Source organism: Myxine glutinosa, chromosome 1 (assembly GCF_964187855.1).
Source record: "Myxine glutinosa chromosome 1, kmMyxGlut1.1, whole genome shotgun sequence".
In the NCBI taxonomy this organism is placed as follows: domain Eukaryota; kingdom Metazoa; phylum Chordata; class Myxini; order Myxiniformes; family Myxinidae; genus Myxine; species Myxine glutinosa.
In genome coordinates this window covers 100,122,071-100,148,930 of record NC_136261.1, presented here as the reverse complement: position 1 = coordinate 100,148,930, position 26,860 = coordinate 100,122,071, and the positions used below count along the sequence as shown (strand labels likewise).

Here is a 26,860-nt window from a genome sequence, read left to right as displayed (position 1 = left end):
TAATGAGGTCGAGATTCGAGCCCAGATTTTCTTTACGTTTTACTGGAGTAGACAGCTAAAATATGAGTGTGCTTTCGGTGCTATCTTGATGCCAAAATTTGAGCCGGAAATCACAAGATTACAACTGGAGCTTAACCAACTGAGCGACGGCCGTAACCTGAAAACACCGGACACACGAATATTGAAGCTATAATTTGACCAAAGCAAAATAGTGTCGTACAAACTTTCATAACCGACACCAACAAAGGAGACCAAATTATTTTTTCATAATTTGTCCAATGTTTTTATTGGCCCCCGTCGCACCGCGGAGCAAAAGGGGGACTATGGTTTTCCTGTGCATCCGTCCGTGCGTGCGTAAGTGAAGGACTGAATTCTAATTTGGTGTGTGGGTGCAACTAGGCATATGGAAGAATCCTATTGAAAATTAGGTCGCCACGTCAAAATCCAAGATGGTTGTCACCATATCTAAACCTTGTGAGCGTGATATCTTGAAAAGTAAATGTCTGAACCCTGTGAGTGGAATATCTTGAAAAATAAGTGAACTACTAACGTCTAATCCGGTGTGTGGGTGTATCGAGGCATAAGGAAGAACGCTATTGAAAATTGGGTCGCCACTTCAAAATCCAAGATGGCCGCCACCATATATATATGTCTGAACCTTGTGAGCGAAATATCTTGAAAAATAAACGAACTACTAACTTCTAATCTGGTGTGTGGGTGTATCTACGCATAAGGAAGAACGCTATTGAAAATTGGGTCGCCACGTCAAAATCCAAGATGGCGGCCTTGCGTCTTCCACTTTGTCAACTCGCATCACTTCACTGACGGGGGACCTCGGCGTAATGCTTGTTCTCTTTAATTTTCGAATGATCGCCCCAAGGATGTCAGATATCTTGCGATGTCAGATATGTGTCACACGATGTTCTTCTGTTGTCTACCATAATGGTTCTGTCTATTGGTGTGCTGATTTTGCATTGTGAGAAATGATTGTAATCGCGAAAGCCAGGGCATGATAATTGTTATTGCTGTGGTAGCAAAGGACCCGAATGACAACTTGGTTGTGATCAATGTCTCCCTTAATTTAGCATACCGTTTTGATTACGATAAAACTCAAGGATTATTAATAAAACATATTCTCTGGATTGGTAACATTGAGCAGAAATTTAGAATGAAAGTTTAGAAAGGTGAAATGATTAAGGATATTTTTTTTTGAACAGGCATCGAAATTTTTTGAAAAGTTGTTTGAGAGTAGACTAAAAGTGATGAATACTGCATAGACAACCAGTTTTGGTACAACCATCGGGGAAGCCTCTTTGCCGTGGTTGTACCCCCCTGCACAAGTTGAGGTCCAAATCTTCCCCATTCTTCCCTGATGCCCGGATTTGTCAGGGCAGCATGGTCATGGTCCGAGTGCCAAATCGGTCCACATGGACCAGCCCTTTCCATCTTGTCTCTCTCTCTCCCTCCCTCTCTCCCTAACTCTGTCGTGGTCCCGACTTCGTGAAGGCAGAGGTACACCACCCTAGGTGTGGGGGATCTCTGGGTCGCTCCTCGTAGATCATTCGGCTGTCTCCGTGCCACGGGCTTATTCAAGAAAACTGTCCCGTGTTGTACAACAACAAAAACAACAACAATGTTTGGTTTTATGTCGGGAAGATCAACAACAGAAGCAATTTTTATTTTGAGGTAATGCCAAGATAAGTATTTGGGAAAAAAAAAGAAAAGAAAGGAAACTATCATGGTTTCGCTGACATAGAGAAAGCATATGATTGAGTACCAAGGGCAGTTGTTGAATGAGCAGTTCTCAAGTCAGCTCGTGCTAGAATAAATTGTGAAAGTAGTCTTGAGAATGTATTTAGAAGAAAAATGCTGAAGACCAATTTGGGATACAGTGAGATGTTTAAAGCCAAGGTAAGATTACATGAGGGATCAGTTTAAGTCCCCTACTGTTTGTCGTGGGGATGGAAGAATTGATGGAAAATGAAAGGTCGTGCTTCCCACATGAGTTATCATAAGCTGGTGACTTCGTATTGAATGCTGAAAGTGAAAAGGAAACGAAAGATTTTTCAAAAATGGAAAAGTGCAACAGAGAAGAAGGTTGATATGTCAACATTTATAAAACAAAGGTTAGGGTGAGTGGTGAAGAAGAAAGGAAAGAAAATACCCAGTCGTACCCAGCTGCTCCTGGACTCTGTGTCCTTTCCTCCTGACAAGGTGGAGAAGTTTGTCAACCCTCGACTCTGATTCTGCAACTGGACATGACGGCATCAGCCCACGGGTCCTAAAATCCTGCTCTTCCGCTCTTTCACTCCCTCTCTCTGTTCTCTTCACCCTCTCCTTTGCTCAAGGTCATCTGCCATCAGCTTGGAAATCAGCCAACATCACCGCTTTTGCCATCCTGCAAGTGGATATAATGCATACACCATTACAAAATGGGCAAAAGCAGACCTGGAATTTACAATCTTAAGCACATGCCAGTTAAAGATATGCGCAAGAAGACAACTTATTCGTCGACTTTCTAAATATGCCATACTCTTAGACATTCCAGCATGTTTCGAAATGCGTTCTGCAGATGAGACTAATCATACCTTGAAGGTATTGGTCGATTGACGTAATCCATGCCACAGTTCTCACTTTAAAGTTGTGAATCTATTGAGTGTCAGGAAAGACTGTCACAAAAACTTGGTACTTCATCATGTCGCGTGTCCAGCACTTCAATATTGGCATTGCATGGCCCCTTTGTATTGACTTTGCACTCACACGGGTTGTTTAATCTTTACATCTTTCTCTTTGATGCCCTTGTCTCCCTATAGCTTTTTCAACTGATTGATGTTTTCAATATTGCTATGTTCAGCAGTTCCCCTACACCTTGTGGTTTTTGACCCTGCATGCTATGTTATCCAGCTCTTTAGTCTTGACGCTTGCACTAACGTGTGTGTGTGTGTGTGTGTGTGTGTGTGTGTGTGTGTGTGTGTGTGTGTGTGTGTGTGTGTGTGTGTGTGTGTGTGTGTGTGTGTGTGTGTGTGTGTGTGTGTGTGTGTGTGTGTGTGTGTGTGTGTGTGTGTGTGTGTGTGTGTGTGTGTACGCACATACATACACAGTCACGTGAGAAAGTAAGTACACCCCATGTAAAGTATTGAATTTTTCAACATATTTCAACATGCAGCTATTTGATCTTCATTTCAACAATATTGATAGATAAAGGTGATATAATGTAACAAATATCATGAAACATTTACATTTTGTAGTCCATTGTGTAATTTAAAGAAACATAAATGCAAATTTTGCATGTGGAAAAAGTAAGTACACCCTTGGCCTCTAATCGGTGGTATTGCCCCCTTTGGCAGAAACAACCTCAAGTAGGCGTTTCTTATAACTGTCTACCAGTCTCTGACATCGACTGGGAGAAATTTTTGCCCACTCCTCCATGCAGAATTCTTTCATCTATGCGATGTTTGAGGCGTTCTTGCATGCACAGCTCGTTTCAAATCCCCCCACAACATCTCGTTGGGATTTAGATCCGGGCTTTGACTTGGCCATTCCAGAACCCTCCATTTCTTTCTTTTCAGCCATTCCTTGGTGGATTTACTGGTATGTTCAGGGTCATTGTCATGTTGCAAGGTCCACCTTTGGTTGAGCTGAAACTTCCGACAGATGGCCTCACATTATCCTCAAGCACCCTCTGGTACAATGAAGATTTCATAGTGGATTCGATGATGGTGAGCTGCCCAGGCCCTGATGCAGCAAAGCTGCCCCAAACCATAATATTTCCACCACCATGCTTTACAGTTGGTATCAGGTTCTTGTGGTCAAATGCTGTCTTTTGGTTTTTGCCAAACATGTCTTCTGGTACTGTGACCAAATAGCTCTACCTTTGATTCATCTGTCCACAGCACATTGTTCCAGAAGTGCTGGTCTTTGCCGAGGTGTTCATTGGCAAACTTTAGTCTTGCCCTGATGTTCTTTGTGGACAGCAACTGTTTCCTCCTGGCACACCTCCCATGTAGATCAAATTTGTGCAGCCTCTTTCTATTGGTAGACTCGTGCACTTTGACATCAACAGTGGCAAGAGCTACCTGTCGGTCCCGTGATGATATTCTGGGGTTCTTCGAGACTTATTTCAGCATCTTGCGGTCTGCTCTCGGGCTGAACTTGCTGGGGCGGCCTGGCCTGAACAAGTTGGCAGTTGTTTGGAATCTTCTCCACTTGTAGATGATCTTCCAGACAGTCGAATTATTGATTTCAAATTATTTGGAGATCTTTTTAAATCCCTTCCCAGACTTGTGGGCATCTGTAACCTTCTTTCTGAAGGCCTCAGAGAGCTCTTTTGATCTCGGCATGGTGACGCCACACACTTCAACAACAAAGAGCAAACCAAACTAAATGTCTGAGGTTTAAATAAGACAGGTTCCTCCAAGATCCTCTCTAACAATGTTCTAATCATTTGCACCTGATCTGGTGCACCTGATTCTAATTTTAGGTATTTGAAGGAGTGATAAATATCGGGGTGTACTTACTTTTTCCACATGCGAAATTTGCATTTATGTTTATTTAAATTATACAATGGACTACCAAATGTAAATGTTTCATGATATTTGTTATATTATATCACCTTTATCTCTCAATATTGTTGAAATGAAGATCAAATAGCTGTATGTTGAAATATGTTGGAAAAGTCAAAATTTTACATGGGGTGTACTTACTTTTTCACGTGTGTGTGTATATGTATATCACCGCCCTCAACCAGGCCTCACACCTAGCTCGTCTTCACGCTGTTGAAAGCAAAGCATTCAGAATCATTGGAATCTCCCACGATGAAGCTAACTCCAAGGGCCTCACTCACTCACCGCAGGCAGGTTGGTGGTCTTTCCGTCTTCTACCGACTCCTCTCTGGCCTTGCCCCCTCCCCAGCTCTCTCTGGGCTCTGTCCCGCAAATATTCCTACAGGTCGCACAAGATCTGCCTGCAACCCTCTTATGGTTAAACTGCCAAAATCAAGACTCTCTGCTCACCTTCACTCCTTCATTCCTCTTTTCTCCCGCCTCTGGAACAAACTCCCTCACTCTCTTCAAGCCCACTCCACCCTCCAGGTCTTTAAAATAGCTGTTCACCACCATCTCTTATCTTCCCCCATCCAAAACCTTGATCTTTTCTATCCCCGATAATTTCACCCCAAATACTCTTTTTGAAATACCAACTTCTGTCCTGGAAGTCCTTGGTGTCCTTGTGTTTTATACTTCTCCCACCCCCCCCCCCCTTCCCATGCCTCCTCCCCCCAAGCCCTCTCCCTCCCACACATCTCCCTGCTCTTAAATGTTGTGTGCTCTCAAGTGTTTGTGTGCTTCCCATTCTCTTGTCTTCCGCTCCCTCTTTTTATATATTTTGTTTGTGAAGTAAATGTCAGCTCTTTCACGAGCCTCGATTCAGTATACAAAAAAAACGGGAGCCTCCAGCAGCCAAACCCGTCTGGGCGAATGTTAGAAAATACCAAGAGCATGGCACTAGCCTCAACCGCAACAAGGAGAATTCTGGTAGGAGGTGCACTGGGCGATCGGAAATGAACATTGCAGCAGTAAGGCAGCAAGTTTTGGAGCATCCTAGGGATACCAGCGCAAGACGAAATGGGACGGGATTGCCTTCGGCAACACTCAACCGAATCACAAGACTGGACCTCCACCAACATCCATATCGGATTCACATCCAGCATCAACTTACGCCAGGGGATTTTGCCAGGAGGCTGGTGCTTGCCAGATGGTTGATAGCACGTTGCGAAGCAGATGTCAATTTCCTGCACTATCTCGTTATCGGCGACCAAGCTGCTTTCGCCATGGACGGCAAGGTCAATACCCATAGTGTTCTTGAATATGCACCGACAGGTCAACCCCCGGAATTTAATTTTGACACCAACATGAATCGACAAAAGTGGACTGTTTGGTTGGGACTTTGTGGAAGTGGTCAGGTGATTGGACCATTTTTCTTTCAAAGGAATGTCAATGGTATCAGGTATCTGCAGATGATCAATGATGGTTTTACCGCAGCTGGAGGATAACTTTGAGCGACAAGTTTGTGGTGTCTTCAGATATCTCTGGTGGGCCAAAGACGGCGCCCCAGCACATCATCTTATTGCTGTCCGAGATCGACTGAGGGAACTCTTTGGAGACCGAGTCATCGCCCTCAACCATGCAGTGGAATGGCCGCCAAGATCACCTGACCTCACACTACGTGATTATTTCCTTTGGGGACATTTAAAGAACAAGGTGTTCGTAACTCCTCCCCGTGATCTTGACGAATTGCAGGGCCGTATTCGACATGAAGTGGATGCTTTGCGCAATGACCCGGCTATGGTGAGATGAGCAGTTCAGGGCATGCTCCGCTGCTGTGAGCTTCGTGTTGAAAGGGGAGGTGCACATGTTGAAGGTGTGGGTGCATAAAGGCCAATCATTCCTGAGAAAAGTTCACATCTGACGTTCATTTTGCACCAATTATTCTGACTCGCATCGATTAGCCAAACTTGTAAAAATGCGATTTGAACTCGTCATTTTCAATGAACATGTACTCGGTCATGTGTGACAGCAATGATGCATGGAAGGTATCAATGGAAAGCTGAGGATCTCCTCTTAATTAGTAAAGCACATGTAAATTGTCAAAATAAATAACCTTTGCATATTAACCCCTTGAATTCGGATTACCTTTTTTTTGATACGCACTGTATGTATTGGAATATAGGAATATAGGAATATCGGAATATATTTGCAATTGATGCAAAACTTTAAACATATGATTGCCTACACATACTTCCAGGGCACAGGAGCATTAGCCATAGGGTGAAGCACGAGTTTGAAAGGGGGAGTGGGGGGGGGGGGGGGGGGGTGGGAATAACATTAGCCTTAAAGGAGGGAATGGGTTAGTATTTATTTGTTTTTATTTTTACATATTAGATACCCAAATATCACACACACACACACACACACACACACACACACACACACACACACACACACACACACACACACACACACGCACCCACACACCACACACACACAATTTGAGATCTAGTCGGGCTCCATTCCACCTTTTTAAACCCGCATATGGAGATGACAACCAATGGGAGGAAATGTGAAAAACCAAGACATCATCAGTTGCATTGTTTGGCAGCTATAATAGATTGGGGAAAAAAAAACATTTCAAAATCCCCAAAACTGCTCAACCGAATGATTTTGAACTTTACAGACTGGAATAACTACCCATGAGGAAAACTTCTTGAAAATTATGATGTCATCAGTCACATGGTTTGGCAGCCATATTGCTTAATGAGGCTATCATCACTGCTGGCAGTTCTTGGTTTTTGCATTCACATCAATAATTACAAGACACTGCAGTGTTTGTATAACAGTCATTTCACAATGATTCCCAGGAAAGCAACGCTTCAGCTAAAATAAAAATGCAGAAAGGGTTTGGTATTTTTCGGGCATTAATAAAAAGTTTAATCGCCAATAACAACGATTTAAACATCTTTATTGGTGTTGATGCTGCACCAAACCAAGCTGTAGGCTTCAATGCCAACAAACGTATTGACACCGATCACGTCATTCGATTTCAAAACTAACTGGAACAGCACTCAGAAGAGAGAATACCTCTGCCAGGCTGAACAGTTTACCTTTTATATCCCACTGATAGGTCATACCTGGATGCGAATCTTAACTAAAATCTAATCTGCTTGTTCTTGTCACTTACCCAACTCATCCACCAAATTTTGTCATGAATCGTCCACAACTTTTTGAAATATCCTGTTATTTGTCGTTTTTGTCCCTATCACTCAATGGTGAAGAATCACTTAAAAGAAAAGCCCTCCCGGATATGAATATTCACCAAAATCAAACCGTTTCGTCTTTGTCACACACCCAACCTTTTCACCAAGTTTTGGCGAAATCCAGCCACAACGTTTTTGGGGTATTGTGCTATATATTGGTTTTAGCCTTATCCCTCAATGGTGAAGAATCACTTTTAAAAACAAATTCTCCGATCTGGATCTGGATGCAAATCTTCACCAAATTTGAATCATTTATTCTGTGTTAAACATCCAACCTGTCCACCAAATTTCACCTGAGTCCATCCACAAATTTGACATATCCTGTTCACAGACAGGCAAACGAACAGCCAAACAGACAGGGGTGAAAACATAATCCCAATCCTCCTGAGGTGTTGTAGGTAACAAAGATCATATGACGATAAAACAATCCTAAGATTTTTTTGTGTCCCCCATTCCCTTTGTTCTGCCCCCCCGCCCCCTCCCACCCCATTCCCTCTAGGTGTTGTCCCCATGATGCTTCCACAGAGTCCACAAGGTGTTTCTTGGGGGTCTGCCATTCCTCAAGTTTCTCCTTTGGGGCCTATTTGCCCACAGAATGAGAATGGAGAAGTGATTCCTCAGTTTTCCAGTGAACCAAATTGTGGAGACCTACCTCAGGGTATGTATATAATCAACGCTGCCAAATCTGGATGTAATGCGTAATACCTTGTATGGTCGTCTCATGTCATTCTCACAGCTTGGATCATTACCTGTGACCAATTTGTGATAAATTGGAGGTGGTGGGTTTCCTCCACCTCTATTGATCGTTCGTCACAGATACAATGCAATGATCGAGTATTCTTGGTTGTTGCAATGCAATTTGGAATGCAGCAGTTTATTTTTGGCAGGTATTCAGAGTAAACATTGGCAGACTGCCTTCTATCAGCTTGTAACGTAAACAGAATCTCAATCAAAATGGTGAGTGGTACCCTAGTTTTTTTTACCCAGAATGCCTTGTGGTAATGTCTTGATATCGATAAGGTCCATTGGCGATCCATTGCAATTCCACAAGATCTCACTTGTCAGGCTCAGGGCTCTGGGCTCACCATGCAAGTGTGGGATTGTTTTCACAAAACTACTATTTAACATTGCAAGCGCTGCGAGAAAGTGCATCGCCATGTTAATTCAGTCCTTTATTTTAGACCTCAATCAGTGGGTGATGTTTTGTCAACAGAATATAACAAGAAGATTTGACATTTATAATGCCTCTCAACATAGATGTGGCCTGCGAGTCCAAAATATTCAATGCCCAAATTATTGAACCTTCATTGCTCTTATTGGTTGAAGAAACCCTCAAGTTGATTTCACAGCCTGACCCTGCCATCATATTTGAACAACTTGCACCAGGAATGGTCTGTCATGCTACAAATCACATTTCCACATTTTGAGGCATCCAGGTGTATTCTTTGCACCACACTATGACGCTGCTGTGCATTAATCCACAAAGGTAATCCCAAATGTTCTATCACACTTTGGAACTCTTTAAGACAAAGGTTGGGGTGAATGTAAAATTCAATATGTGCTTTTGAGAAGACTCATTATTGTTTTAAGAAGACTCATTATTGGTCATGAGGTGTCCCATACTCTTTACAGAGTGTTGGGGCTGCCTCCCCAGCAGTTAATCATGGAAGGAATTTGCAATTTGTTCAGGATGCTGGCGATAGCTTGCCTATTCTTCGCAAAGGACACCATGAGATATTTAACGTTGACCATCTAATGCTGGGTGTGGCTGCCCATTTCAACGTCCATCCAAGGGACGGGCACACACGTTGAATCACCCAAAGTGTGAAACACCAGGATGATAGTTTATAGCTGGATCGATATTTTAATCCAGGAAAACCAATCAGAAGTGAGTGCATACTTCTAGGCTATCCTGCATACCCTCCTTATTGGCCTATTGCAAATATGCAGTTTATCAAACTTTGTTTCAGAAATTGAGATGTCATCCAGTATCAAAGATGACATGGCGATAGCATAAAGCTTGAACAACGAATATATCAATGTACTCTTACATTAATGATTATACCAAAGAAAAAAGCACATCAAGTGTACAGAAAAATTTGGAAGAATAAAATGTAAACTAGAACAAATAAATTAAAAAATAGATGAAAAAATCAAATAAAAAAAATCAAATAATTTTCAAATAATAAATAAATATTTGAGTTTTGTTTTAAATTCCCCATTATATTTATGCTCGCAACTTCATTTTTTTCCTCCTTCCCTATCACAGACAAAAAGCTCGTCCAGTACTTCTACAACCTAGGAGTACAGGTAATTTACAAAGTATCATTGCTATGTTGCTTTGCTCGTTGATAATTACGAATCCCTGTGGGTTCGACAGAGCGGTTTTTAATAACTGGGTGGATTGAATTGCATTTTGTTGGCAAATGGCAAACAAATCACCCCATCACAATTATTGCCCCATACTTATATATTTATATATTTTTATATATTTATATATTTTTATATATACGTATATATATATATTTATATATATATATATATTTATATTTATATATTTTTATATGTATAAGTTCAAAACACACCAGGTCACAAGTGTGCCGCACTGACCGGGTCCTCAGTCGAGGTCCTCATCATCCCGTTTCGGCCCTTCAACCTCTACGGTCAGCTAAGGTGGGCCAGCAGGGGCGCGCGCACACACACACACACACACACATGCACACGCACACGCACACATATATATATATTGTTACGGACGCGGTTTAGATGTTATTTACCGAGCGGTGGTATTGCTGCGACCGAACAGTTATTCCCCGACTAGACCCCGATTCCACCCAGACGTTGACCAAATCGCGCTATGCTAAATCAATGATGGAAAGGACACAATGACTGGGATAGATGAAATGACGCAAGGGGTACAGTTCTCAAGACCTCCGGAGGAGGGTATAATTACAGTGGTGGAGAAAAGGGGGTAGATTACAAGGTAGTGAGGTAAAGACACAGAAGAGATGGGCACTTAATTACAGTCTTATCTTATCCCAGACAGACCACAGACAAACGGAACAAGGTAGACTTACACAGGGATTGATGGCAGGAATCGACAGGTAGGTTGATAGCACAAGGTGCACCTTGGCTCGGGGACAGGATCAAGCACGGTCCAAGAGATGCAGGGAGGTGTCACAGCGCTCGGAAGGGACGTCTCTCTTGCTTCAAGCTCAGCGCGCATCTGACGTCGCCTCCCTCTTCCTGCGCATGCTCAGCGGGGAGTGACACGCCCTCGGCTGGTTGGCTCCGCCCCCCTGGGGCCGGTCCGCCGCTTCCATTGGGTGCGGGGGTTACCGGGCTCCGCCCTTGATGAGCTGACAGGGAGCCCCTATTTGGTAACCCTGTCGAGCACATGTTCGATGGCGGCTCGTTGGGAAGGCCTCGTGCCCTCCCAACACCCCCTACCAACCAAGCCGGAGTGAGGACGCGCACTCCCTGTGCACGCCGCTGCCATTGCTGTTGTTGTTGTTGCTGAACCGTGAGGAAGAGCTGCGGGGAGGTATTGGGAGGTCCTAAACTTCCTAACGGTGCCATACAATCACATTCTGGTGCAACGAAGGGTCAGAATTAATGGAAACGAGTCCTTAACTGACATAGACTAAGAATAACTAGCAAGATGTCCTATAGTTGTCTTACATGAGATGCGGTGAACCTGTGCATGACATTTAATGGGGGAAATAGGGGGAGGTCGGGTCTACAGAGTTGTTTACAGAAAATGGGACTAGGGAATGGGGGATTGGGGATTGGGGATAGTTGGGAAGTATTGAGGAAATAGGGGAATATTTACAAGCGGATATGGATGGATGCAAATCCCATATCCGCAACATTGCACCCTTCTCTACCTCGGGGCGTCCCGACCCGATAAATTTTTACCTACTTTAGTGTGGCACTCAGATGTAGTTCCCTCTACTATTAACTCAACCCTGAGTGCGACAGTTTTACAGATGTTCACAAATGAGTAAATATGTCCCCCTGCGACGTTGCACCCTTCTCCTAACAGAAACACACCCACAGGATAACCGAATCGCGGAAAGCATCCTCAAACTAAACATACAGCCGGTAGGGAGCATCATTTATACAAGACTGATTTTTACACTACGATCCAGGACCTGTTCTTTGAGGAACACATGCAGATGTTATGCATAGGGAGAGCACGCATGCCAGCATCGATACACCAACCCACGAGTGCCCTGTGGCCCTACGGCCTTTAATAATGTGCAGAGCACCCCGTCCAAGCACCAAAAGCACCACCCCATACGCACAGTCAGCACCATCCGGTGCACCAATAAAGTGTTCAATAACAATGCACAATTAAGTGTCCATGGTCACCGCTGGTGTCGCAGCCGGCCGATGTTCTGCCGCTGGTCTTGCCTTCATGGAGTGCACTTGGCCTTCTGGCTTCTTTAGAAATAAAGAAAGGCGCCAACCGCGTCCATTTCTAAATTGTGGCTGTCAGGGGGGCCAACTAAAAGTGGTTCACCTGTATGGCATAGGTGCCACGTTGACCCAGAGGTCCATCCACGGGTGGTGCTTGACCGCCAAAGAACTGCGGTCCATTGTGGGCGGCCACCAAAATTGCGGTCCATATGGTGTATCGATCCAGGCAGCAAGCAGCGGAAGTACAGGCCCACAACTGCGGAGCCAGCACCTCTCTCTCTCCTCTCTCTCTGCCCCAAAGCCAGATCCTCGGAGGTGGGAGACAAAAGAAGACAAGTGAGTAAGGTGGTAAGGGTGCAAAAGTGCACGCAGTACTAGGTAATGCACACTGGGGGCACATGGGAACCAGGTGAGACAGGTACGTTCCTACCGTACGCCCCCCCCCCCCCACCAGGTAACCTACATTGCCCCTCCCTTACCCCTTACTGTATCCACAAAACACAACACTACCCATAAACATCTACTTTACACATCACCAACGTCCCTACTGTCTTCCCCGTTCCTCCCATAAACCAAATTCGTCTTCTCTCCCTCCTAACCAATCAAATTTGCCATTTCCAACTCTCATCAAAATCTGCCATCTCCAACTCAACATCAAAATCTGCCATCACCAATTCATCATCAGTCCCTCCTAAGGAGGGAGAGATGGAATCACCCCAATGTCTTATCCACGTCGTGATGCGTCTCACAAATCCAAACAGCAATTCTCATTTCCTGCAACACAAAACAAAGAAAACACAGGTGTGGAGTCATCATCATCACCTCAGGTAAGTGGCTGCGTATGGTGCGACAGGTTCATCAATCCTAACTATTTCCTAAATGACTTTAACAACTTTACATTACCCGGGGTCTTTCTCCTGCCGAACCATTGGCCCTCATTACTCTATGTGGTTCGAAGAACCAAAATCCCATTGACCATCTGTGGTGCACACCATCAATATGGGTCTCACTCCCCGATTCAACACTCGGTGCCCCCGCACAATTTCGGTGGCTGGGTCGTGTGACGCTCCCAGCTGGTCCGCCCACCTGCACACCTCCACCACTGTTGTTGCCTACCGAGCTCACCTGCTCCCCACCCTAACCTAACTAACTGGGGAAGGCCCTCTCGCACTCTCACCCCCTCAGTGCCCTCTCTGGCATGGGCTGCCCGATCCACACCCGGGATCCTCAGGCACCCACTGACACTAACGGCTCCCAGAGCCCACCTGCGGCCTCACCTGGCCGACATCTAACAGTGGCGGAGTGCCCAACCATTCACACTCATACTAACAGGCCACACGACCAGCCAATTTCACCACACCAATGCACCCATCCACAATACCATTCTGCAACCGCACCACAAATGCCAATATCCAACCACAATTTACCTATACCTTCTAACTATTCTTTAAACTACCCTCCCCGGGTACTCGTGAAAAGGGGTCCACTCTTCCCCCATCCACACCTTCGCACCATGCACACCACTCTGTACCACTTACTCCAACTCTCTCCACACCACTCATTCTCTGCTCCATATATTCCACACACCTGTACTTGCACACCTGTGCTCACATACTTGGTGCCGCCTGCACCCTTCTCTCCCCCAAGCGCATTCGCGCTGATCCACAACACTCACTACTCATACACTGCTCCACACACCTGTCCAGTTCTCACACAGCATCATCTCATCTAACTACTCCCCTCTGAAACTTGCGCTTCCCAGTCGTCCCTTTAAACTATTGCGCTCCCTCGTCATTATCATCCACTCTAATCTACCTGCGTCCCCTCTACAGGTATCCTTGTCACTAACTAACCTTAACGTTACCTAATGTCATCTTCGCTAGATCCATACACACAATATCCTAACCCACCCGGGCTAGTTTTCACTGCCATACACCCCATAAGCTAGTGCTCCTTTGCCCCCGGTTTGTGAGGGATGACAGAGTTGCCATCCCACCACATCGGGCATCTCCCACTACCAATTTTGCACATCAAATTTCAACAAATCAAAAATTTGCCAATCACTACCCATCATCTGCCAATCATTACTGCCAATCCTTTGCCAATCATCAAATTTTGTTTTTCTAATTTTGGGGCCAAAACACTATCCTCGTCATTACAGTCTACTTACTAATGCCTCTCGGTGCGCCAATTCACTTCTAAAGCTCGGCTTCATACAGCCAAGCTATGAATGCGGGTTGTTTGGTGCCAGCGGCTAGATACGTCCCGCATTCGGTGCAGGGAAGGAGGTTTACCCGGGCCGAGGTCCCACGCACTATCTCGGCACGGAGCCATCCCATGGCCCGATCTCGACCTGCCGGAATGCCTCAACAAAAAGTGGTCGCCATGACGACCCTTCCTATCGGGCTGCCCGCTCCGCCTAGTGGAGCACGGACACGGCCGTTCAAAGCGAGGCCCAGCGTGGATCGCGTACGGCGGTCCTTTCGAACCCGCCGTGGCTCGGATCCCCGCTGGTTCTCGCGGCAAGCGAAGCCCGGCACGCACCGAGGGCCCGATTCGGCTATAAGTCGCTCTAACCGCTAACCCGGTTACCGTCGATGCCTCACCTGCATGCTTACACGCATACGCTACCCCTTTCTTGCTCATACATCCAGCCGTTTCCCTGCTCTTGGTCATTGCACCTTCTCTTACACACCCAGGTACACTCATTCCACTCACAGACTTGGTCACACACCTGACCACCGAACACCTTGGCACACATTCGTCGCTCGCACACCTCACCAACACACCTCTTCGCGCCCCCTCCTCGGTCACCTCCTCTGTGACAATCACAGGTGTGCTCTCACTCGCACACCCAACCACGTGCCTCACTACCAATTCCAGCGTGCATTCCCACACACGCTCTACCATTCCAGGTGTGCTTCCTTTCTCACCTGTCACAACCAACTCACGCTCCGTGTCACTCTTACTACTCTCACCTCCACTCTTGACAGCGCACTCACCCTTACTCTCGACAGCGCACTCTTTCCTCATGCACCCGTCCGTTACACACCTTTCTCGCGCACACTCTCCCGTTACACCCTCTGTAACACTCACCACAGGTGTACACTCTTCCTTACTTTTGACAGCGCACTCTTTCCCCATGCACCCGTCCGTTACACACCTTTCTCGCGCACACTCTCCCCTTACTCCCTCTGTAACACTCACCACAGGTGTACACTCTTCCTTACTTTTGACAGCGCACTCTTTCCCCATGCACCCGTCCGTTACACACCTTTCTCCCGCACACTCTCCCGTTACTCCCTCTGTAACACTCACCACAGGTGTACACTCTTCCTTACTTTTGACAGCGCACTCTTTCCCCATGCACCCCAGTGTCGGACTTTCTCGCACACCTCCTTTTTCGCACACCAGACCTGTCGCACACTTCACCGACGGCCTCTCACGAACACCCGGGTCCATCTCGACCCCCAAGCTTATTAAATCACCTGGCGCATCATACGCCACGACCATATTGGTCACCACTTACACCGGGTCCTCTTTCTCTTCGCTTCTCCTCCATCACCTGCGAATCCCTCATCCGGTTAATGAGCACATCATCACGATCCGAACACAGACTTTGGACCAATTCTTTTACTTCCTCTTTTATCTCTTTCTTATCCTCTCTCCGTCGCTTCTTAATTTCGCTCACCCCTTCTTCCACTTCTTCTAATTTCTGCTTCACCTCCTTCATCTCCTCGTGCGCCCCCTTAAGTTCTTCCTCTAACTCCACCTTATTTTTTTCTATGTGCTCCCGCACCTCCCGCTCTTTAACCTCCATCACCTCTACCACCTTGTTCATTTTCCTCGTCAGGTCCTCATGTACCGTCTGACACTCTTTTTTAATTACCCCTACGTCCTTTTTCATCTCCTTCTGTGTTGATTTTAATCCCTCTATTACCGCTGTGTTCTTCTTTACCTGGTCCCCCAACTCCTTTTGTCCCACTGTCAGCTGTTCTACTCCCAGCGTCAACTCCTCTATACCACCTTGCAATTTTACAGTCCCCTTTCTCACCTCCTTCTCCATGCGCTCCTTACAGTGCCTCACCTCCTCGCGCACTCCTCCGACCTCCTCACTCACACCTCTTCTGATCTCTTCTCCCATCACTTGCATCTCCTGCCCAGATGCCACCCTCATCTGCTCCATTTCCTCCCTGTGAGCAGCCAATTTAGTTTCTACCCCCATTCTGACCCCCTCTATCTGCTGCCCCATTTGTTTAACTTCCCTTTCCGATTGGTCCCTCATGTCCCTCAATTTGCCTTCCATACTGTTTTCTAACCCCTCTAACCCCTTTTTCATCCCTTCCATTTGATTCTCTTGAGCGGCCATTCTGTTTTCTACCCCCGTTAACCCATGTTTCACCCCTTCTATTTGATTCTCTTGAGCGGCCATTCTGTTTTCTACCCCCGTTAACCCATGTTTCACCCCTTTGATCCCATTGTCTAACCCCTCAAATTTAGCTTCTAGCCGTTCCCCCATTTCTCCCATTTTGCCCCCCATTTCGCCCCCCAATCGCTCAATATCAGCCCTCATTTGCTCACTCTGAGCCCTCATTTGCTCACTCTGAGCATCCATCCGGTTCCCCATTACCCCCAATTGCTCACTCTGAGCCCTCGCTCCGTCCCTCATTACCCCCATCATTCTGCTTTCCAATTCTTCTCCATTCTTGTCCATAAGGGCCTTCATTTGTATAAAAAAAAAAGGTTCAAATCCACCAGCGGCGCTGCTACGGTCGCGGGCGCGGTCGCCGTAGCCATCTGCGAGGCGCCATTTTGCGCGCCCGCAACCTCGTGCGCGAGGACGCCATTTTGCGAACCTGCCGCCCTCACTGCTTCGCTCTCCTCATGTCCCTCACTTTGGTCCTGGATCGACCCTGCCTCACTCTCCGCTACCGGAACCCAGCCGTCTTGATCTGCCATAGCGCGACTTTCAAAATTCGGGTTTTTGTAAAACAAAAGCAAATTTCGGTACTTTATAATTTTGACCAAATTTTTTTTCCTAGATGTTTTTTTTAAAATTTGGTTCGGGCCTCGAATCCCACTCCTCGACACCAATTGTTACGGACGCGGTTTAGATGTTATTTACCGAGCGGTGGTATTGCCGCGACCGAACAGTTATTCCCTGACTAGACCCCGATTCCACCCAGACGTTGACCAAATCGCGCTATGCTAAATCAATGATGGAAAGGACACAACGACTGGGATAGATGAAACGACGCAAGGGGTACAGTTCTCAAGACCTCCGGAGGAGGGTATAATTACAGTGGTGGAGAAAAGGGGGTAGATTACAAGGTAGTGAGGTAAAGACACAGAAGAGATGGGCACTTAATTACAGTCTTATCTTATCCCAGACAGACCACAGACAAACGGAACAAGGTAGACTTACACAGGGATTGATGGCAGGAATCGACAGGTAGGTTGATAGCACAAGGTGCACCTTGGCTCGGGGACAGGATCAAGCACGGTCCAAGAGATGCAGGGAGGTGTCACAGCGCTCGGAAGGGACGTCTCTCTTGCTTCAAGCTCAGCGCGCATCTGACGTCACCTCCCTCTTCCTGCGCATGCTCAGCGGGGAGTGACACGCCCTCGGCTGGTTGGCTCCACCCCCCTGGGGCCAGTCTGCCGCTTCCATTGGGTGCGGGGGTTACCGGGCTCCGCCCTTGACGAGGAGCTGACAGGGAGCCCCTATTTGGTAACCCCGTCGAGCACATGTTCGATGGCGGCTCGTTGGGAAGGCCTCGTGCCCTCCCAACACCCCCTACCAACCAAGCCGGAGTGAGGACGCGCACTCCCTGTGCACGCCGCTGCCGTTGCTGTTGTTGTTGTTGTTGCTGAACCGTGAGGAAGAGCTGCGGGGAGGTATTGGGAGGTCCTAAACTTCCTAACGGTGCCATACAATCACATTCTGGTGCAACGAAGGGTCAGAATTAATGGAAACGAGTCCTTAACTGATATAGACTAAGAATAACTAGCAAGATGTCCTATAGTTGTCTTACATGAGATGCGGTGAACCTGGGCACGACATTTAATGGGGGAAATAGGGGGAGGTCGGGTCTACAGAGTGTTGTTTACAGAAAATGGGACTAGGGAATGGGGGATTGGGGATAGTTGGGAAGTATTGAGGAAATAGGGGAATATTTACAAGCGGATATGGATGGATGCAAATCCCATATCCGCAACAATATATATATATATATATATATATATATATATATATATATATATATATATATATATATATATATATATATATATATATATATATATATATATATATACACGTATATATATATATTGATTGTTGCAGATCTCCCGAAGCCCGTTCCCGTTACGAAGGGGGGATTAAACCCCTTTTTCCCCTGGGTCTTCGGGTCCTCCTGGCGCCTCCATGTGCCTATCACTGCCATCCCCTTAAACTAATGCTCATGGGCCCCGTCGTGGGAGGAATGGTGACACTACCATTCCCCCATGTGGGGGTACACTACTCTCATCAGTCCACTAAACTACGAGCCTCTCCAAGTGCATGTCCGTCGTCACAGCTCGACCTCGAAGGGCTGAGTGATCCACGCGGGTGGTTTGTCACCTGTAGGTGGTGTCCATCCGGCATTTTCGATCCAAGGGGGGAGGTATGGATGGGCCGACGTGCCGGGCTCCATCCCTGCGCGGGGCCTTGCGGTCCCACGCATGATGGCCCAGCCGGCCACGGTCGGAGCACCGCACCCAATAGGGTGCGTGGCTCCGAAAACTCCTACCTCCCCTTGAACCTCGCCCGATCGCCTTTGCCGCCATACGGCACCAACCATACAGTGCGGGGGCCGGTACGAATCATGCACGCCGGTCCGTGTGAGACCGACGCGGCACGGATTCCCTCTGGTCCCTGCTGCACACAACTCACCGGGGGCTCGCGTCTGCTACCCGTCTCGCTAGGCGCTACCCCCCCACCCCCCCGTCGGTGTCGATGCTTGAGCCGCGTCCTCACACCTCGCGACCCACTCCGGGCGCCCCCGCGCCTCCCATACACTCCGTTACATTCTCTTTCCGCACACAGTCCGGTGTGCATTCTTCCTCGCACTCAGTACTCGTACCTGCACACCTAGGCGCACTCACGTCTTTCACACACTTCAGTACACACTTTTCTTCTACGCACTCGGCCCTTGCACACTTTTTCCACACCCCCAGGTGCGCACTCCCGCTCATACTCCGGTGTGCATTCTCACCCACACTCCGTAACACACACTTTTCCTGCACACTCTGGCGCACACTTTTCCTTTACACACTCTGTAACACACTCTTTTCCTGCACACTCTGGCACACACATTTTCCGTTACACACTCCGTAACACACTCGCGCTCCACGCACTCGGGTACTGACTCTCTCTCACACTCCGTACCAGTCGCCCTCGTGCACCGCACAACGGGCCCTTCGCAAATTGTGCCACCCTCACTCGTACACCACACAATGGGCCCATCGCGAACGCCCGGGTCTCGTCTTTGTCCCAAGCGTGCCGAAAACCCGTTCGCGCCAAACACATTCACGCCATTTTTGCAACTCACCTCGGGGACCTCCTTCCCCGGCTGCACCTGCAAACTTTCCATTGAGTTAGCAAGCACGGCATCATGGTGCAAATACGAACTTTGTGCGCATTCCATCACCTTCTCCGGTGATTTATTCTCAGATTCTACCGTCTCTTCGGCCCTAATTATTTATTTTACCTCGACGATCGCCGGCGCCCATAAAATTTCTTTTTCCAACTCGACCCTCGCCGGCGCCCCCAAAATTTTATTTTCCAATGCGACGATCGCCGGCTTTTCTACCACCTCGTCTAGCGTCACGACCCTCATAGCCCCGGTCAACTTGGCTGTCCTTTGCTCTACCTCGCTCCCCACGCGTTCCCCACACCATGTCACCTCATCGCGTACCACCGCGACCTTCCCGCTCAACCTGCGCCCAATGGCCTCCCCTGCCTTTTTCATGTCCTTTCTCGACTCTGCCCTCAACTTTTCCATTTCACACCTGGACTTTTTTATTTCATCCCTCATTTCCTTTATTTGATTAGTCATTTGAGCACCCATCTTGTTAATTTCCCTGGTGGATTTGTTCCCCTGGGCATACATTTTGTTTTCTTCATCCCACTTGATAATTGCAAGCCATAAATAATTGCAAGTCCCCTGATACTGCGGGCACGGCTTCCGCCGCCACATGCGAGGCGCCGCCATTTTCTTTGCCAGCTGCCACACCCTCATCAATTTTCCCTTCGTCTACCAACTCCTGTAGGTCCTGGGTCATCAATTCCTCTTCTTCTACCCACACCGGCATTTGACCGCCTTGGCCAGCCATGGTACGAATATAATTTGGATTTTAAAAAGAACTAAATTTCGTCCACTCGTAATTTAGAGCATGTGAAGCACACTCTAGGTCCAATTATCTCGCACTCCCAAACACCAATTTGTCACGGCCAATTTGTCCAAAAATTTTTAGGGTTCAAATCCCACTCCACTGACACCAAATTGATGTGGATCTCGCGAAGCCCGTTCCCGTTAAGAAGGGGGGATTAAACCCCTTTTTCCCCCTGGGTCTTTGGGTCCGCGAGACCGAATCGCCACTTCCGGGCAAACGTGAAAAAGGGTATCGGGACAAATTTGCACGTACCTTTGGTACCCACGCTGCCACGAAAGCGGGGATCGAGCCTCGCACAAACCACGCTTAATCGAGTACGCCCGAGCGGTATGCGCATCACGTGACTCGTGCTGTTACTTTTATTGGAACCCGATTAGAGCGGTTTTATTCATACTTTGCGAAGCCAATGGATGGAAGGGACAGGACGGTCAAATCAGAGGAATAACAGAATTTATTTACACTATTATGTACAATTAATCAGGATGAAGGAAAGGGGGACACAGAGCAGAAGCTTAACCAGTTTAACATATCCCCAGACAAATGGGCCCACTCACACACGGGGAGATGGAGGAAGAGAGGTTCGCGCGCCAAGCGCGCTTCGTCAGTCGCCCCGGGGCAGCTCGCCCGGCGTGGCTCTCCGATGTTCACGGCACATATCCAGGTGAAGGCAGGCAGGAGGAAATCGCGCGTCTGTGGCCCGGCGCGGGTCGTCCTCTTGAGCACGCGATTAATACAGCGCAGAGCGCAGGGCACGGGGAAAGTTCGTGTGCAATCGTCAATTCAATTCGTTCGTCCTGCAGCTCCACTCGCATTCTCAAGCTCAACCCAACTCACTCCCATGGGGAACTGTAAATCGTCTCACAGGGAACTGTAACTTGCACACGACTCTGACCGATCTGACTTTCTCAATTGCCGGCCGAGAACTTCTCACTCAACCGAGCGCATGGGCTGCGCAACTCATCTGACCCGAACTGCCGTCTCAGAACTGAGGTGGGGGGCTCAGAGCAGGGTTATATGGCCCTGCCCCGGCCCGACTCGAATGTTCCAAACCCCGCCTCTGGTTGTCGTGGTTAGCCACTCCCCTCGAGCCCTGATTGGCGGCTCGTGCTTACCGACCACTCCTGCCCCGCCTCTCTTCGGCCTCGGTAGACTTGTTCAGGCCTGCAGCATGGCCTTTCAGCGCCAAACCAAAAGCACCAAAGAACACCTAAGCTCACTGGCCTACTCAACGCAAAACTAAACACAGGAAAGGACTACGCTTACATTTACTAAGAAATAACTGAACTATCGCGAGGCTACATGTTGTGATGCAACTAATTAAGAGGAGAAATTAACTTTTATTCCAAAACCGCAACAATATACACACGCACACGCACGCGCACACGCACACGGAAAAATGAAGTTTGGAAGGAGAAGGGCTTTGTGTGGGCATTGGTGGTGGTAGAAAAGATCATCCTTTTGGATTTGGGATGTTGAGATTGTGGGGAACAGCTGTCTTGGAGATTTGGAAGGGAAGAACGAGATTGGAGAGAATCTAGAAGTTTGTTCCACATGTGGCAAAAAGTGGAACAAATGAGTCTCAGTGTGCAGTGACCCTATATATAGGTAGTTTCATCAGAAGGAGATTGATTGTGGACCATGTGTGTCCAGTGGAAATCTGGGGAGAAAAGCACAGAGTAGAGGCTGCAAGACCATGGAGGAGGTGGTAGAAGACAGACCAAATGTCTCTCTGTGATGGGAAAGTGATAGGCCAACAGACTCGGCCTCAGCGTGGGAGTTTCCCATCACTCTGAAGGCCTTGTGGTCCACTGTATTAATCTGAGCAATGTGTGAGGCAGAGGTGCCAGCCCAGAGGGGAGGGAGGAGAGCAGTACTCAATCAAGCTATGGACGAAGGTTTTGTGCGTGGATAGGAGTTCAGGTATGCCAAGGAAGGAGTTTGTATGACGGAAGATGCCTAGTCAGCTGGCTGCTGACTTTGTAGGCCAACTTTGAAATGTGGTTTGCCCAAGAAAGATCATGGCTGATGGTGAGACCAGGAGTTTGAGTGACTGAACTTCCGAAAGAGGGTTGTTTGAGAAGTAATTGTGAAAGTTTGTCATACAAAATCACAAGCTGGTCAAACGCTTATAATATGTATTTTCAAACACTTGGAATACAAATGCAGTCAGGATTGAAAGACATATTCCAAGTGTTTGACCAGATTGTGATTGTATCAAGGTCTGAAGAGAGAGGAGAGGCTGCAGCCTGCCTGTCTGAAAGATGAGGGATGTCATGGCAGAGGGTGGAGTCATCGGCAAATAGATTAAGGTGATGTTCCAGAGAGGATGACAAAACTTGCTGAACGAGTTGGGTAGGTGACCAGCACAAGCCGATTAAATTTTGGTTCAGTTCCGGATCCAAATCTGGCCTACGGTGGGATTTGCAACGTAATTTGCAACGTAATTTGCAACGTAATTTGCAACGTAAATTTGCAACGTAATTCAGCCTGGCAGAGGTTTGTGCTCTACCGAGTGCCGTTCTAGTTTACATTGTTTATGCTCTTCCGAGTGCCACGTCCAACCTGAATGGCAGTGTGACCAAGTATCATTTTATGCACATGGTTTTCCATTAAGCTTAACTTATTCTTGCTTTGTGATGTTCTGCTGCATGATATTATCTAATGGTTGCCTCGTGGAGTGGATGTGGTCATTTATACTATGCTTTGCATATATTTGGTTCATATTTTTACTATGTACTAGAATGCTCAAGATGGCAATTCGTATTCTTAAGAACAGAAATATAAGTTTGTTTGTTTTTTAACTTGCCAATTTTAAACAAATGCAAAAATATAGTGCTTGATAATTTGTTAATCCGAGCTTAAAACTTGCGTGATGTTGCTCAAAGGAAACGAGTTATTTAGCCACTGGAGCTACATCTGTAATTGGTCCAGTGGAAGGCCAGTATTTGCATTAACTATGGGTTGTGTTCTAAGTTTTACCATCAGAGCCACTACCAACCAATGGGGTTTGTGCCTCAAGCTATGCCTGCCTCTGAGGGTTACCATTTTCAACTGAGCACCCTGATAGAAGGGTCTGCCCAAACTGCGGCCTACATGGAAGCTGATAAAGTCGATGTTGAGGAGGATTTGAGTGAAAGTGGGACCGGTAAGGAAGGACTCTCCTGCACCTGCAGGATCGTTGTTGCTTAAACGCTGCCTGTGATTGGTGGTTGTTCATGTTTGACTAACTAAACTTTTGCTTCTGCCAGGTGTTTATGCAAGTCCAGAAATTTGTTCTATGGTTGCCCCTGTTCAGGGTATGGTGCAGGGCGGCACAGTTTTCTACCCCATTCCTCTTGAGCCTTACGCCATAAGTCCCACAACGTCACAACCATTTGATCAGTCGTATGCAGCCCATCCGCCGCAATATATTGGGGCCTGGTCTCAGAATGCTGCTCCTACCGCCATGCAATCGCCGAAGCAACTCTCGACATACCCGTTTGGGCCTGCAACGCAGTATGCATCTCCAACACCATCTCCTATGACTGGATCTTGCTATGCACCGGGTGTTGCTCCCCAATTTGCAAAAAACCTCTGAAAGTCTCGTGTTGTCTTTAGATTTGCTTGGGTGCCTTGTGGTTGGGATAGTGTTCAAATGACATTTCTGTGATAAATATTTACTTGCACTTGTTTCACAATAGTTTTTCCACTTGTGCTCATGCAGAACCTTCTTGTCCACATATTTATTCCAAATTATTTTCCTTCCCTCCCAGTTCTATTACTCCTCACCTTTGCTCGTTATACCCTTCAAAACCATGAAATTTACTTATCACAACAATCCCATTCTTTATTTTCACATTAAACCCTCAATCCCTATATTTTCCCTTAAATCTACCCTGCCCCTTCCCTTCAACAACTTCAGCTATCTGAGTTGTTTCAGTGGTAGAGTTGGGTATTGGCTCAAATGTTTGTTGACACTGCTGTCCAAATGGTATTTCTGCCCAATTATAGTATCGCTGGCTGACTGGTAACCTCCGTATATTTTCACACAATCCCTTTGTCCTTTTCGTATTGAACCCCACTTGTTTTATTCCCTCGTGATGTAAATCTGTTACCCCATATTTTTTTGATTGCCCAATTTTCCCTTTCAAATTTCCCCCTTCCAGGCTTTTTCAGTTGCATGTGACCCCTTCAGCTGTCCTTTTACCCTACTGTGGACATCACAAGCCCTGTAATGGTTTTTTGCCTCCACACAACACATGTACCCCATCCTTCATCCCTCCCTTGTCGTCCTCTTTTTGCAGATCCTCTCCCTCTCTAACTTTTTTTAAATTAATACTGTATTTTTCCCCCATTCCCTAATTATTTATTGTGACAAGTCTGATTTGCACTTTAGCACACTTGAAAGCACTTTAAATATAATTATTCGGTGTATGTATTTTTATGGAGTTCTGAAAGTTTAAACTTTCTTTGTTTCCTCTGCTGTTGTTAACTACCTCACGTTGGAGATGGTGGCTTTGTCTGAAATAGGAATGCAGCAAGTAAACTCCAAGCTGCCACATGTATAAACTATAACCAGGTTTCACCCCTACCATGATTCGATGACGATATTTTACCCCAACCGGTTTTATTTTAATGTAAACATTCTTCCCTCTTCTTATCTCATTGCTGTTCATCCTTCACTTTCAACTTTTGCCTTTTCTCAGACTCCAATGCACAATATCCCATTGGACCTCTTTTTGTATGTTTCTGATTTAAAACCAACCCCATCAACCCTTAGTTTTTATTTATTTATTTCAATTTTGCTGCTCCTTCCCCACACCCATGATTTGTCTCGTTGCATTGAAAGGGAAAGGCACTCTGGTGTAAACATGATCACGATATTCAATATTGTATTTGCTAAAGTTCAATTGCATCAGTACAGTACATTCAAAAACATCTTGTTCCTCGAGTAAACATTTTTCTTGTTTAAAATAAAGCCACTTGAAGCATCAAAAAACAAATGTTATTGTTTTTGACTTTTTACATGGAGAGTGCAACATACTTGCTAGTTGAGCGGTTTGTTTTCTCGACCTCTATCACCACAATAAGCTGCCACTGTGATTGGCCTTTGCATGGAGGACATGTGGGTATAAATAAGAGGCGAAGGTAGTTGTTCAAAGATAGACCTGGAGTTGATCATTCTATAAATCGAAGATGGATTGGGTGAGTAATGAATCCAAGTTTCGTTTGACATTCTTGACAGGTTGGGGAGAATCGAGCGCACAGCAATGAGCCATTCAAATTGCACAAACAGGAATCAAAGGAGACATGGGATCTGATTGGGAAGCAGCACAAAGGTCTTGTCTCGAGGCAAGCTGTTGAAGTGTGGCACGAAGCTAGTAAGTTTGTACACGCCTTTACACAAGTGGTTGAGCATGGAAAGAATGAACATTTGCAATTCACAAATGTGCAGTGTAAATGGTTTACTGTAACATCTTTATAAACTCTCCATTTAACTGCAATGCAGAGGTGGTTGCGTTGGGTGGAGGGCACAAAATGCATTTAATTTTCACCTGTTTGTGGAGGAAGTTTTTTTTTTTCATGCCATTGTGATTGACCGAAAGGTTTGATGCAAATGCATTCAGAGTGCAATGGAAGGAGTGGAGATTTGGAAAGTCTGTATTCTGCATTGTCTGTGGAATTCATCATATCAAGTGCTTGTGAAAGTTTGGAGAGATTGTGGGAAACTGAGTCCCTCAGCAACTCGGTCTCAGTCTCAGGTGGAATATGCAACCAGCACCTAAAGAATTGCAGAACATCATCCACCATGGGAGCTGCAGCCAATTGGTGGTCAGGCAGGATTGTGCCTTGCAACAAGGCGACACTGTGATCTCGTTACTTCAAGCAGAGGCCTAGCACAGGACTCATCCCGAGTGATGCTGAGAAATCGGGAGTTGCTCTTGCTCACCAGTTGTTCACACAGAATACCGTATTTGATACCATGAACAATGGATTGTTTTAGCAGCTGTCAGTCGATGCACTCCAACTGCTCTCTTCACAATTTACCTCGATCAGGCTCGCACCTTTCCAGCATTTTCATTTGCTTCCTCTTCTCTACTTAGCTCTACAGTCTAGAAGTTTTGGTGGAATACCACCTCTTTCACACTTGGGACTGTCTTTCGTCGCCAACTAGTGCCTCGTCAATTAATTTCAGGTGTCTTTCTCTTAGCT

The 26,860-nt window shown here is 46.6% G+C and overlaps 1 protein-coding gene across 3 annotated transcripts in view; it reads left to right on the top strand.

Annotated features, from left to right (window-relative positions):
• LOC137426786 (UDP-N-acetylglucosamine transferase subunit ALG13) overlaps positions 1–25,635 on the top strand; it is a 179,688-nt gene extending 154,053 nt beyond the window's left edge. For all 3 annotated transcript variants that reach the window (XM_068115685.2, XM_068115676.2, XM_078775122.1), the window contains 4 exons: positions 8,310–8,468; positions 10,080–10,120; positions 23,642–23,813; positions 23,917–25,635. In XM_068115685.2, coding sequence (XP_067971786.2) covers positions 8,310–8,468; positions 10,080–10,120; positions 23,642–23,813; positions 23,917–24,245 — 701 coding nt within the window. In that variant the 3' untranslated portion in view covers positions 24,246–25,635. The remainder of the gene's footprint in view (positions 1–8,309; positions 8,469–10,079; positions 10,121–23,641; positions 23,814–23,916) is intronic.
• Positions 25,636–26,860: the final 1,225 nt, after the last annotated feature.